This window comes from Microcaecilia unicolor, chromosome 7 (assembly GCF_901765095.1).
Source record: "Microcaecilia unicolor chromosome 7, aMicUni1.1, whole genome shotgun sequence".
NCBI lineage: Eukaryota > Metazoa > Chordata > Amphibia > Gymnophiona > Siphonopidae > Microcaecilia > Microcaecilia unicolor.
The window spans coordinates 56,127,404-56,142,198 of record NC_044037.1 but is presented as its reverse complement, the minus strand read 5'-3'; the positions used below and the strand labels follow the sequence as shown (position 1 = coordinate 56,142,198).

The following is a 14,795-nucleotide window of genomic DNA, read 5'->3' as shown; positions in this document are numbered from 1 at the left end:
ATAAGAACCAAAGCACCCACTTAGTTTAGCTCTGTTATTTGTGTATGGTAGTTTGGAAGCTCAGAGTGAACTGTACACATTTACATTGTTGCTATTATTTTACTTGTATAATTCAATGACAAGTTTTGATCATACTGACGACAATAAGGGGGGGGGGTGGAATTGGTTGAGGGAAGGTTATTGTAAATATTGAACAACATAAGTGTTTCTATAATGGCATGTATTTTTTTCTTATTTGTTCAATAAAAATGTTTAAACTTAAAAAATTCTCAGATTAGCTTTAAATGTGCTATTTACTAACTTCACAGAGAATCCTCTAGTTTTTGTACCTTTTGAAAAAGTAAATAAAAGTTCACGTTTACCTGTTCCTTGCACTCATCATTTTTTAGCCCTCAATCATATCTCCCTACAGTCATATCTTCTCCAAGCTGAAGAGCCCTAACCTGTTTAACCTTTCCCAGTAGGAGAGCCTTTGCATACCTTTTATTTTGGTCCCACTTCTTTTTACCTTTTATAGTTCTGCTATATGTGTGTAACTGGAATAAGTTATTAATTGATAGGAGAGCTATAACAAACATTTCTGTCATTTGCTGCAGGATCTTATGTTCTTAATTATTATGACACTTTCCACCTAAGGAAGAAGTGGGTTTTAAGTTATTGTGCAGTATTGTATGTTTAGTCTAAGGAATTTAAAGATTGCTGTTTTCACTTGGTTTGCAGAAAATAGAAATAATTGATGATGAAGAAAGTGATTTGATGAGCAGTTCTGATGTGGAGCAAATGCGTTCTCTCTTGGATTGCAAGGTATGTGTCAATCCCAGAGATGCTCTGTATAATACAGGGCTCTACAAAACCCAGGGGACAGATTGCTATAGTGACTAAATAATTGAACCTGGCACCTAGAGCTCAGAGCAAATGGGCAGCAGCATCGGGGCCATGCAGAGGATGAGGTGCATGGAGCCACCCCAAAATATCGCTTCCCACTGTCCCCTTCTACCTGAGCAACACCTCAAAATCCCTTGTGGAGCAGTGGGAGCTTGTATCTTGCTGCCACTGTTCTCCCTGTAACACAGCTGGCTCTGTCCACCAGCACTGAACAGGAGCTGGAAGCAGAGAACAAGTACTTCTGATATTGCATAAGAAACAGGAAATAATCGCTCTCAGCTTTTAACTCCTGCACGATGCCATTCAGCAGAGGCAACCAAGGATAGGCAGAGCAGCAGCAGCACCAAAAAAACTCAAGTTCCTGCTACTTTTCAGGAGACTTACAGATGCCAGCCAGGTAGAAGGCGAGGGACAGATGTCTGGTGCTGCGGATGGTAGAAAGAGGCAGTACTAAGAGGTTGAGATGGCAGAAGGGGGCTCATGCTGGCAGATGGTGGAAGTAGGAGAAGGGGACTTATAGGGCAAGGAGAAGAATTTGATTCTGGGGCAGGTGGAAGAAAGTTCTGAGGGTGGGGCTGTGGGGGATGGATGGGTGGACAGGCAGGCGATGGCCAGAAGCTGAAGCTTCTGAGCTGCACATAAATAAATGTCAGTTGTTTAGAAGTCTGACTCCTGGATCCTAAGAATTTGTCAAGGCCTGGTACATTAACATAATTTTGAAAGTTATGGAGTGTTTCTGTAAGTCCATTACTACAAACAGTAGGGTGCATGCAAACTATGAACAAAATTAGACTGATTTAAATAGTTATATAGCCTGTACTTCTTTCAAGCTCAAGAGAGGAGGTTTTTCTTTTTGCATGCACAATTGCTGGGTTATCTGCATGAGAGCTCTACTGAAGGGCATTGATGTAGAATATTATACTGCAGTGAATTTATAAACTAGTATGTAGTTTTATTTATGCAGTGTGAATTTCAGAAGTGAGTTGTGCAACATGATGAATCAGAAAAAGGGCTACTATACTATACATAGTATTTTGAACAATGTACAGCCCAGAAAATGTAATAATGCCAGAAAAAATAATTCTAAACATGCATTACCTAATATAGAATGATGGATCTGAATGCAAAACATTTATGGTAAGTGGGGAGGCTGTAATAATTAATGTATTTTCAGGTTTAAGCCAGAAGTTGATAATTTGGATCACTGTTTCCCAAACCTGACTTAAAGGGACTCCTAGCTAATCTGGTTTTCAGGATACCTAATGAATATGCACGAGATACATTTTGTATGCTCTGTGTATCGTGAAGCAAACAGCTCAAAGGGCTTTCAAGACTGAAGTGGACAATAATCCTTTATTCAAAGGCTTGACACGGACCGTGTTTCGGTGTAACAAAGCCTGTGTCAGGGATCTGTCTCATATGCCAAGCCGAATTATGAAAAATACCTTTGAAACACAATCCTGGTCCATTCAGCTCAGGTTACTTGACCAGGATTGTGTTTCAAAGATATCTTCCATAATTTGGCTTGACATATGCAAAAGACCCCTTGGCCTGTGTCTGATCTTTGAATAAAGGATCATTGTCCACTTCAGTCTTGAAAGCCGTTTGTGCTGTTTTCTTCACCGGTTGTGCTATGTACTTTGACCCTCTCCATTTTATGCTGTTAGCTCTGTGTATCCAATATATGCAAATCTACATTATGCATTTTGGATTTAGCTCACGCTTTTTGTTTTCAGTAGTAGCTGAAGGTGAGTTAGGTTCAGGTACAGAAAGTATCTCTGTCCCTAGAGAGCTTACAATCTATATGTACCTGAGGCAATCCTAGAGGGCTTACAATCTATTTGTACCTGAGGCAATGGAGAGTCCAGTGACTTGCCCAAACACACAAGGAGTGGAAGCAGAATTTGTACCTGGCTTCACTGGTCCTGACAGATGATACTATGGATCTTAGTACCATACATCCAAGCAGTAGAGTATCTCTCTGAACACTGTATGGTACCTTAAACTACCATACAGTGTTCATAGAGATACTTCACTGGTCCTGAGCCAGCTGATCTAATTACTAGGCAGCTACTCCACCTCCGACAGTTCTAAGAAATCTGCCAGCTAAGTGTCGGATTGAGAGACCCTGGTTTATGCAGTTCCTGGTGTTTTATTAAACTAGTAAAAAAAAGGCCCGTTTCTGTTTGAAAGGAAACGGGCGTTAGCAAGGTTTTCCTCGGAGTGTGTATGTTTGAGAGAGTATGTGTGAGAGTGACTGTTTGAGAGACAGTGGATGTGCCAGTGTGTGTGTGTGACAGAGAGAGAGTGAGACTGGTTTCGAGTGTGTGTGTGAGAATGAGAGTATGTGCCAGGGCCCCCCCTCCCTCCCACTTCCAGGGTCATCTTCTCCCCCCCGGTCTGTGTCCCAGTTGCAGGGTCCCCCCTCCCTTCCTTTTTCCTAGTTGCAGGGTAGTCGTCCCCCTCCCTGCCTCCCTCTCAGTTTTAAGGCAGTGTAACAACAATTAAAAAATGACAATGTGCTTGTTTTTGAGTGTATACCGATGACGGCTGCGTAGGGAAGTGGAAACAGAGATTAACCAATGGGCCTCCTTGCTTACCATAGACTTGCTTGGCTCACTTGCAGTCCTGTGTTTGAAACGTCCAGCAGCATGTCATAGCTTTGCGTGCTTTGTTTAGAGTGAAAGGGGATGACGGATGCAGTGGAGTGGGAGCCGCTGCTCTTTCCCTCCCCCCTCTTGCGAGTCGCTACTGGAGCCAGACCACCGCCCTGAGCCCTCATCCATCTCCTCCACATTGGACACTCACCGGAGCCACTCACTCGCTGTCTCATCGCCCTCCCTCTTCGTTCTCTCCAAGAGTCTGAACCTGGACTTGGAGAGGAGAGGGAGGGCGGCGGGATGGCGAGCGTGCGGCTGCAGCGACTGTCGATCGTGGAGGACGGTGGATGAGGGGGACTGTGGGTGGGTAGATGGGGTCCAGCGGCAAGGGGGGAGGGAGAGAGCAGCGGGTCCAGTGGTGACTGCGAGGGAGCGGGGAGAGAGGGCGGTATGGAGCAGTGAGTCGGGGTGCAGGTGAGGGAGGGCATACGGGTGTCCAGGGAGGCAGCCGTAGCAGGGAGTCAGGTAGGAGGGCGGGCCGGTCCAGAGGCGATATTTTCTTCAGCATAGCAGCCAGTCTTGTGCTGTGCTTTGGGTAATGCGCGAGGGGGGCGGGGCTTCTTTTCCTGCTGCTGTGCATTCCCCGTGTTCTGCTGATTCGGTGCTTCCTGCATTGCGGCTCCGCCCCTCTCCTTTCTACTGGCCAATCTGGTGTGGGAGGTGTGACGTCAGTATTATCTACTACATGAGCCAGACCACCTCCGACTGACCCACTGTTCCAGGCAGCCTCAGAACGTTGGAGGTGAGAATTATTATATAGGATATGAAAGCTGTCTGTTTACTGATGTACATTTGAGATGCACTCTTCTCCTGATGAAAAGTACATTCTCAGGCTCTCTGAAGGTTCCTTCACTCTTAAGGCATATGGATCTTGAATGGCTTAGTTTCTTTTACCATCTGAAAGCTCTTCCTCAGTATGTAGTATTATAGTATATCAGAAATAGAGGGAGATTGAAGAGAAGCATGAGTTATATCTAGGGTTTCTGTTCTCAAGTAACTTGTAAATATAGGTATTTATTTTCCAGCTAGAGATTCCTTTAGGATAAGGGTAGACAACCATGGTCCTTGAGGGCCACAACCTAGTTGTTTTCAAGATTTCCACAATGAATATGCATGACCTTGATTTGCATGTACTTCAGTTGTATACAAATATATCTCATGCATATTTATTATGGAAATCTTGAAATACCAACCGAGTTGTGGCTCTCAAGGATTGTGGTTGCACACCCCTCCATTGGGCCTTGGTATTTATTTCCAATCCTTAGACTGCTGCCAGTGGGTCAGGTTTTTAGAATACCCCTAATGAATATGTGTGAGACAAATTTGCATGCCTACTACTTAGTGTGTGCCAGTCTCTCTCATATGTATTAGATATCTTGAAAACCTGGCCCTCAAAGACTGAAGTGAGTATCATTGCTTTGGGTTATATAAAAGCTATGTTTGTTTTTGCAACTTATTTGAGTACACTTTTCAGCTGAATCAAATACATACGTTTATGTAGCTCAGGAGTGTAAGTGTTGAAAAGGCACAAAAGAATGAGTTATCCAAGGTAAGGAAAAGGTAAAAGAGTACTGGTGGAAGTGAAGCTTTCCTGGTGGTTAGCTAATAAATATTTTGCACAGGAGATGTTTGTTGATGTTTATCAGTTGAAATATAAAATCCATGGGTTTAGGTCTTGTTCCAGCTACCCTGCTCCTAATTGCTTTCTACTTAGTTCTCTTGAAGGTTGCCAGGAAAGAAGCAAAATTTGTTTCATACAGAGGCCAGAAATATGGAAAAGTTAATTTAGTCAAGGGTATTACTTCGTTATGATTTGTACCATTACATAGTGATACTACTAAATTTCCTCAAAAAAGTAGTTCATTAAATGGGGTTATGAGGAACAGTGAAAAACAGTTAACATTTTTGTAACTGGGAGTTCTTAGTGCATGGGTATATGTAGGAGAGGTGTAACCCCAAACATTAAGATATAGTGTAGAAGTGCTACACTGTATACCACGGGTATCAAACTGCAATCCTGGAGGAGCACAAACCAGTCTGGTTTTAAGGATTTCCTTAAAAGAATATTCATGAGCTGTGCTTGCATTATATGCAAATATATTTCCTGAATATTCATTACACTTTCCCTTCCTAATCAGTAACTGTGTTTGATTCTAGTTACAGAATCAATACCTCTCACAAAAGTAACTACAACCATTGTTATCTTATTTAACTTTATTAGAAAAAATTGTCATTAAGACATTTTTCAAAACTTTAACCTAATCAGCTTTCCCTTGCTGCTACATCAAAACACATTCATACTCATTCAACCCAATTATTCACACTCACCCACTATTAAAATAACCTCACACTCATTCTTCTGAAGGACTAAGAAAATACCCATACCAGCTGCATAATACTTAAACAATGTTTTTCTTGCAGCTTCATTACCTTATATTGTTTATATGTTAACAGTTATAGCGCTACTGTAATATACTACTACTACTACTACTTATCATTTCTATAGCGCTACAAGGCATAAGCAGCGCTGTACACCATACACAAAAAGACAGTCCCTGCTCAAAGAGCTTACAATCTAGATAAGACAGGCAGACAGACAGAACAATTAAGGGTAAGGGAATAAAGAATTGAGGATATATATGTCAACGATGACTATCTTATCCAAATATCATCATTATTATGACGTGTATTATGATGTATACGTCCATCATGTAATGCACTTTCAAAGAGACCAACTCAGTCAATACTTATGATATGTGTGTCCATCAATGTATCCCAAAGTCCTTAGAACCTTCAGTCATTATATGAGAAACTTATGTCCACCAACTTGAATTGTTTGCTGTGCTTTTACAGCCAGGCAGCACTCTTCTCAATTTCCATGTTTAGTAGTTCACTCATTGAGACTAGTGTCAAACCTGACACAGTCGCTGCATTTTAGCAAAATGCGTCATCAGGGGTTTAAATATAAACATAACACAGCATGGAGAAAACCATGTACTCACACAGTATCTCCATCCCCACATAAAATACAGTAACTCTTTAATAAGAATTCTAACCATTTTTCAGCTACATAAACAGAGCAAACCACCAACAGGAGTCAGGAGCAATGGTGCTCTGCTCACAAAACGCCAGAGCATGCTCTATAGACACATCCTACGCATTTTAAAGGCACCTTGAGCATGTCGTGCATATCCGTTGCCATTCCACTTCTTTGTTTAAACCCAATGGGATTACTGTTTTCCATTCAAAAATTAAGCGTTGTTCTTTAGAGAACATTTTTTGCATTAACTTACCCCAACTATTCATATCAAATTGGATCAAAACTACAACTCTTAGGTCTGCGATTTCATGTTTGTGTTACCCAATTATCTACTAAAGGAGTCTCCAATTTAAATAATCTAATGTTGCTTAAGTGTTGTGCCAATCTGTGCTTGATCTTCTTAACTGTCTGGCATATATACCAGAGTCCACACAGACAAACTATAGCATATATGACCATATCTGAATTACAATTTGTTCAGGATCTCAAAAAATATTTTTTTACCTATCGTTTGATTTGGAATAAGAATCCAGCTAGTCTCCAAAGCATATTGACAAAATGTACATCCCTTACATTTGGCATGAAAACCTACTTCATAATTTTTAATTCTATTTACTCATAATTTCTCCCCTATATTCTGCCCCCTTGTAAATGCAAAACGTGGCATATTTTCAAAACCTTGATGTATTCCCAATATGGGCCAATGTTTGCTGATAATATTTTTTACCATGGCAAAACACGTCAACCTGTCCTCAGTAGAATTCTACTACTACTACTACTACTAACTAACATTTCTAAAGCGCTACTAGGGTTACGCAGCGCTGTACAATTTAAACATAGAAGGACAGTCCCTGCTGAAAGAGCTTACAATCTAAAAGACAAGAGAACAATCTAAAGACAAGTGTACAATCTAGAGGACGAGTTAATCTGATAGGGTGGATAGATTGGGGCATTCTAGAATTCTCCATGTTCGATGAGCATTATGCGCTGTTTTGTATGCTTTATGAATAATTTTTCTTGAATAGCCCCTTTGTTGAAAGTGTCTCTTCATCTCCTGTGCTTGAGAGATAAAATCTTGCTTTTCTGAGCATAACCTACGAATTTGCAAAAACTGCCCTACTGGAATACTGTTTTTTAATGTGAATGGATGATGGCTTATCCTAGAAATAAGCAGTGGATTTGCCCAAGTCCACCTTTATTATTGCTTATGGATTTTTCTTTTAGGAAATTATTCAACCTTTTTTTAAACCCTTATAAGCTAACTGCTTTTACCACATTTCCTGGCAACGAATTTGAGAGTTTAATTACACGTTGAGTGAAGAAATATTTTCTCCAGTTTGTTCTAATTTATTCTGTAGTAGCTTCATTGCATGTCCCCTAGTCCTAGTATTTTTGGAAAGCATAAACAAGTAGTTCACTTCTACTCATTCCTCTTCACTCAGTATTTTATAGACCTCCTATCATATCTCCCCTCAGCCGCCTCTTCTCCATGCTGAAGAGCCCTAGCTGCTTTAGCCTTTCCTCGTAGGGAAGTTGTCCCATCCCCTTTATCATTTTTGTTGTCCTTCTCTATACTTCTCTATCCAGTCGTGTTTTCAGGTTTTCCCTAGTGAATATGCATGAGATCTATTTGCATACAATGGAGGCAGTGCATGCAAGTAGGTCTCGTGCATATTGGGGAAATCCTTAAAAAACGACTGGATTGCCATCCTATAGGACCAAAGTTGGACAACCCTGATTTAGAGCAAGACTGAAGCATCTGTCTTTTGCCAGATTTCAGTTGTGCCTAAAGCACAAGCAAAAGTGATCAGGGAGCACCCATAAATTAAAAAAAAAAAAAAAGAGGAATGTGAAAGGGTTATTTCTTTACAAAGGAACACAGTTGAGGCCTGTGACAGGAATTTGTTTAGCCACAGAGAAAGCAGTCAGAGAGCAGTAGACTGAAGGAACCACACTGTTGAGCTACATGTATGTTTTTAGGGATGTGAACAAAATTGTTTTCTTTCCTTTTTTTACACCATTAGTTTGTATGTTTGAAATGAGGGGGGAAACAGTTTTAAAAAGAATTTTAAAAATCGGGACTGTATTGCCTTTCTCATGCCAAAAGTGAAAGTTTTGTGCTCCTTCTAGACCCTCACTTCCACCTTCCCCACCTGTGTTGGTGATATCTTCCTGATGCAGGAGCAAGCTCTGGTTGCTTTTTTATCATTGATGCAACAATGAAAAATAGTGCCAGTGAACCCAAGGTTGGCACCATTATTAATTTCTGTGGAGCAATGTGGCACCAGCAAGTCTTTAAGTTTGTGCCATTTAGCAGTGGGACCAGCCTTGGATCTGCTGGTGCTGTTTTATCTTATTTCACCAGCAGGATAGGCACAACCAGGGATTGTTCCTGCCCTATAAAGAAACCACCAGCTTCACCATCTCCACAGATGAGATAATATTCTGGAGATCTGGAAAGGAGGCAGGAGGGATTTTTTTTTTTTAATGACTTGTGTTTGTGTGTTTTGTTTTTTTAATTTAGCTTTAAAAATGCAACTACAAATTAAGAATTTTTCTTTTTTATTCCCAATGAAAGCAGATCTGGTGCTTAATTTTGCTTATCTATACTATTACACTATGGTTCCAAACAAATGTCAGTTATTGTAATGGATACCTTAGGCCTTCAAATTTTCAATTAAAATTTTTCAAAAAGCCCATGACAGGCTCAAAATTGCAAAACCAAAATTGTTGTACTAAGTCAACAATCTGTGTGCACACAATCAAAGTAATTCTCTAAGGAGCCACCTAGTTTTAGGCAGCTAGAACATGCATAAATAGTGGTATTCTAGTCATTTACATGCATAAATAACCTCTATACCAACTAGTGGAAAAGTACACATCATACTTTGATGGCACATACTTTGCCAGTGTGCATAATCATAGATGTTGGAGAGCATATGTACACGTGTAAATTACAGAATAATATAACTTATGCATGTTCATGCATTCATATAGAGGTGGGTACTTAAACCAGCTATAGAGCTGGTGTAAGTGGTCGCACATAGATGTATACCCTTTCTATGGTGGTATTCTGTAAAGAAAAGTAGGCATCATCTATTCTTTATATAATAGGCTTAAAATTGTCACCATAACCACTGCCTATCATTAGCACCCTGTTATAAAATTACCCTCAGTGCTCTATGTAACTGCTTCAGTTTGTCCTGCCTTCAAGAACACTGTTTTGTATTAAGCAAGGAACTGGTGATCATCATAGCTGCCGAGAAGGGGGGGGGGGGGGGCAGGGGGACAAAATTCCCCAGGCCCGGGCCTCCGAGAGGGGCCCGGCGCCGCAGTCCCACCCGTCCTCCGTCGTCGACAGTCTCCCCCCTGCATTGAAATCGTGTGACATAACTTCCGCGAGGGCGGGACACAAGGGAAGGAGGGCCGAAGGGAGACATTCTGCTGCCTGCAGCGCTGCTTTCACAGAGGTGACTGCGATTTCAATGCAAGGGGCCCAGCCCGGTGACGGGTGGAAGGGGAGCGGCGGCGGTGGCGACCTCAGGCGGGGTAGAGGGGGAAGCGGCAGCGGCGACCTCGGGGGGGTGGAGGGGGGAGAAGTGGCTGCGGCAATCTCGGGGGGAGCGGTGGCGACCTCTGGGGGTGGAGGGGGAGCAGCGGCAGTGACCTTGGGGGCGGGGCAGCGAGAGTGGCAGGGGCGGGGCCACAGGGGCGGCCTTGCCCCAGGCCCGGCCCAGTCTCTCGGCGGCCCTGGTGATCATCAAAGGTCATTTAACATTTTTCATTTTTTGAGTCATGGGTGAAGATATATTTTAGTTAATGTAGCTTAATACTTGCAGATGGAAAGCAAACAGCCACACACAAAGGTGACCACCATTTTGCTCTGCAGTTAAGCTTCTTCAGGGTTATGATTTAATGAGAAGTAATGTTCTAATCCAGCTTGAAAGCTGGAATGGAAGCTGTTACTTGAAGCCTGGGAGTGAAACGGCAGGCCTCCATTGAACAAACTGTGCGATGTGACTTTATTCACACCATAATCCCTTTTTTGATATTGGAAATAAGCAAGATTTTTAAGTAAAATATAAAATACAAAAAAGGTTAGGTTTCTTTTAGTGAGGCTGATTAATTAGAAGTAATTGTGACTCCGCAGTGTAACCACAGCAGTGTTTGACTTCCGACATGTTTTTTTCTTTCATTTTTTTTTATTTTTAGAAGACATACAATACTGTCAGCCACTTGATATGAAATTGATATATATTTATATATATCAATTTCATAAGTCCAAACCTGCCATAAACTTATAATAACAAATGGAAAACCAAATATTGAAAAGCCCAGAGTGAGGCTAAAAAGGAAATTTAAGAATGCAAATCTGTTGTATTATCACCATCCCTTATACAGACCCCCCACTCCCTTTATCAGTTGAACAATAATAAAGTACCTATATCTTTTTACAATTCAGAAATTTCCTTAACTAGGTAGTAATGAATTATACTAATCAAAAAGCCTGTTTTCACGTTTTCAGAAACTTCTTTCTTCTAACCTGCATATGGTGAGACAGATAAGGCAAACTTTTAACCCCTGACACCTAAACAGAGTTAAGTAATTTCTAAAATAAATTCTTAGTACAGAGGGCCATTCCAGAAAGTTCCCACATGTAGAAGCATGTAATCGGTGAACATTCTGCATTCACTTGAGAAGCTGCACAATACAGAAAAGGGTTCACTGCAGCAATTAACTCACGTTGTAGACATCAGCACACAATACATTAAAATGCATATTTTTTTTTGGGGGGGGGGGGGGCGGTATTAGTTTTGTTGCTGGTAGGAAATGGGTGCAATCTGGGTGCTTTTAGTTCTGTGTTCCAGTGTTCAGTTTGACTGGCCAGTATAAGAATACAATTCCTCATGTTGTCTACTTCTGTTTCACTTTAATTGATTCTAGTGGAACTTACAGATTCAGTTGGGGTATTGTTGGGGGGGGGGGGGGGGGGGGGGGGAGGAATGGTTTTACTTATGGAATTGTGTTTGGAGAGTTGTCCCATAATAGGTGTTTACTGTGTATTCTCCGAGGACAAGCAGGCTGCTTGTTCTCACTGATGGGTGACGTCCACGGCAGCCCCTCCAATCGGAATCTTCACTAGCAAAGTCCTTTGCTAGCCCTCGCGCGCCTGTGCGCACCGCGCATGCGCGGCCGTCTTCCCGCCCGAAACCGGCTTGAGCCGGCCAGTCTTCTTTTGTCCGCACTCGGTACGGTCGTTTTTTCGCCGTGTCGAGCCCCGGAAAGTCGACCTCGCGCGTCCTTTTCTTCGACGTGTTTTTTCTTCGGAAAATCATTAAACTGTTCGGGAAGTGCTCCGGAAGCCCCTTCGGGTTTCGTTTTGCCCCTTCCCGTATTTTCAGATTTTGCCCCGGTAAGTTTTCTTTCGTCGTCGGGGTAGGCCTCATTTAGGCCTCGGTCGAAATTTCTCTCTAACTTTTTCTGGTGCCACTTTCGTCATTTCGACTTTTGATTTCACCGGCGTGATTTTTCCGCCCATGACATCGAAGCCTTCCAGCGGCTTCAAGAAGTGCACCCAGTGCGCCCGGGTAATCTCGCTCACTGACAGGCACGCGTCGTGTCTTCAGTGTCTGGGGGCCGAGCACCGCCCTCAGGCCTGTAGTCTGTGTTCCCCTTTGCAAAGGCGGACTCAGGTAGCGAGATTGGCCCAGTGGAACGTTTTGTTCTCGGGCTCTTCGTCGGCATCGGCACCGGGGGTATCGTGTGCATCGACGTCTTCAGCGTCCAGAGCTTCATCCTCGGCCGCCAGTGCATCGAGGCATCGGCCCTCTGCATCGGCGCCGAGACATCGGATAGCTGCATCGACGTCGGTGGTACCGGGACCTCGTCTGCTGATGTCGTCGGACGGTGGTGCATCGTCTGGAGTGCAGGTGAGGGCTGTCCATTCCCCTGCTGGTGGCGGTGAGCCTTCGGGTGGGTCTCCCCCTACCCTGAGGGCTCCTGCGGTACAGCCCCCCCCGAGACCGACCTCCTTCGGCCTCAGCCCCGAGGAAGCGACGGCTGGATTCTACGTCCTCCTCGTCGGTACCGGGAAGCTCCGGTGACATGCTTCGTTCCAAAAAGTCGAAGAAGCATCGTCACCGGTCCCCTTCCCGTGTCGGTACCGAGAGCTCTGGGTCGCCGAGGGAGTCGGCACCCAGTAGGCATCGGCACCGAGAGGACCGCTCACCCTCTGTTCAGGAGGTGTCGATGCGCTCCACTCTGGACAGCCCGGAACAGCCTCCACGTCCGGAACAGGTTCTGACGTCGACGCCTGCATCGACTTCCATGCCTTTCTCTGCAGCCGCTCTGAACGAGAGCCTCCGGGCCGTTCTCCCAGAGATCCTGGGAGAGCTGTTGCGCCCTACCCCTCCGGTACCGGCGGTGCTTGCGCCACCGGTACCGTCGAGCGTGGCGCCGGCTGGCCCATCGCCCGAGGTGAGGTCTCCGGCATCGGTGCCGCGTGCGGTGCCGGCTGCCGTCGCCTCCCAGGAAGGCTCCCCAACTACGTCGGCGGAGGGAGCTTCGCCGATGCGGGCGAGGGAGTCTACCTCTCGACGCCCCCATCGTGGACGTGGCTCCACGGAGTCGAGTCGGGCACGGTTGCAGACACAGGTCCGTGAACTTGTGTCTGACACCGAGGGTGAGGCCTCGTGGGAAGAGGAAGAAGACCCCAGATATTTCTCTGACGAGGAGTCTGAGGGTCTTCCTTCCGATCCCACTCCCTCTCCTGAAAGACAGCTTTCTCCTCCTGAGAGTCTGTCTTTCGCTTCCTTTGTCCGGGAGATGTCTACGGCCATCCCCTTCCCGGTGGTTGTGGAGGACGAGCCCAGGGCTGAAATGTTTGAGCTCCTGGACTATCCTTCTCCACCTAAGGAAGCGTCCACTGTTCCCTTGCACCATGTCCTGAAAAAGACATTGCTTGCAAACTGGACCAAGCCATTAAGTAATCCCCACATTCCCAAGAAGATCGAGTCCCAGTACCGGATCCATGGGGACCCAGAGCTGATGCGCACCCAGTTGCCTCACGACTCTGGAGTTGTGGATCTGGCCCTAAAGAAGGCTAAGAGTTCTAGGGAGCATGCTTCGGCGCCCCCGGGCAAGGACTCTAGAACCTTAGACTCCTTTGGGAGGAAGGCCTACCATTCTTCTATGCTCGTGGCCAAAATTCAGTCTTACCAGCTCTACACGAGCATACACATGCGGAACAATGTGCGGCAGTTGGCGGGCTTGGTTGATGCGCTCCCCCCTGAGCAAGCTAAGCCTTTTCAGGAGGTGGTCAGGCAGCTGAAGGCGTGCAGAAAATTCCTGGCCAGAGGGGTGTATGACACCTTTGATGTTGCGTCCAGGGCCGCTGCTCAAGGTGTGGTGATGCGCAGGCTCTCATGGCTGCGTGCCTCCGACCTGGAGAATAGAATCCAGCAGCGGATTGCGGACTCGCCTTGCCGTGCGGATAACATTTTTGGAGAGAAAGTCGAACAGGTGGTAGAGCAGCTCCACCAGCGGGACACCGCATTCGACAAGTTCTCCCGCCGGCAGCCTTCAGCCTCTACCTCTACAGGTAGAAGATTTTTTGGGGGAAGGAAGACTGTTCCCTACTCTTCTGGCAAGCGTAGGTACAATCCTCCTTCTCGACAGCCTGCGGCCCAGGCTAAGCCCCAGCGCGCTCGCTCTCGTCAGCAGCGTGCGACTCAGCAAGGCCCCTCGGCTCCCCAGCAAAAGCGAGGGGCGAGCTTTTGACTGGCTCCAGCAGAGCATAGCCGACATCCAAGTGTCAGTGCCGGGCGACCTGCCAGTCGGAGGGAGGTTGAAAGCTTTTCACCAAAGGTGGCCTCTCATAACCTCCGATCAGTGGGTTCTCCAAATAGTCCGGCAAGGATACACCCTCAATTTGGCCTCAAAACCTCCAAATTGTCCACCGGGAGCTCAGTCTTACAGCTTCCAGCACAAGCAGGTACTTGCAGAGGAACTCTCCGCCCTTCTCAGCGCCAATGCGGTCGAGCCCGTGCCATCCGGGCAAGAAGGGCTGGGATTCTATTCCAGGTACTTCCTTGTGGAAAAGAAAACAGGGGGGATGCGTCCCATCCTAGACCTAAGGGCCCTGAACAAATATCTGGTCAAAGAAAAGTTCAGGATGCTTTCCCTGGGCACCCTACTTCCCATGATTCAGG

At 45.1% G+C, this 14,795-nt stretch overlaps 1 protein-coding gene across 1 annotated transcript in view; it reads left to right on the top strand.

The window, feature by feature from the left end:
• Positions 1–14,795, top strand: part of HDX (highly divergent homeobox) — a 202,972-nt gene that overhangs the window by 151,395 nt on the left and 36,782 nt on the right. Inside the window, 1 exon segment of the mRNA XM_030209754.1 lies at positions 721–804. Within this exon segment, the coding sequence (XP_030065614.1) occupies positions 721–804 (84 nt within the window).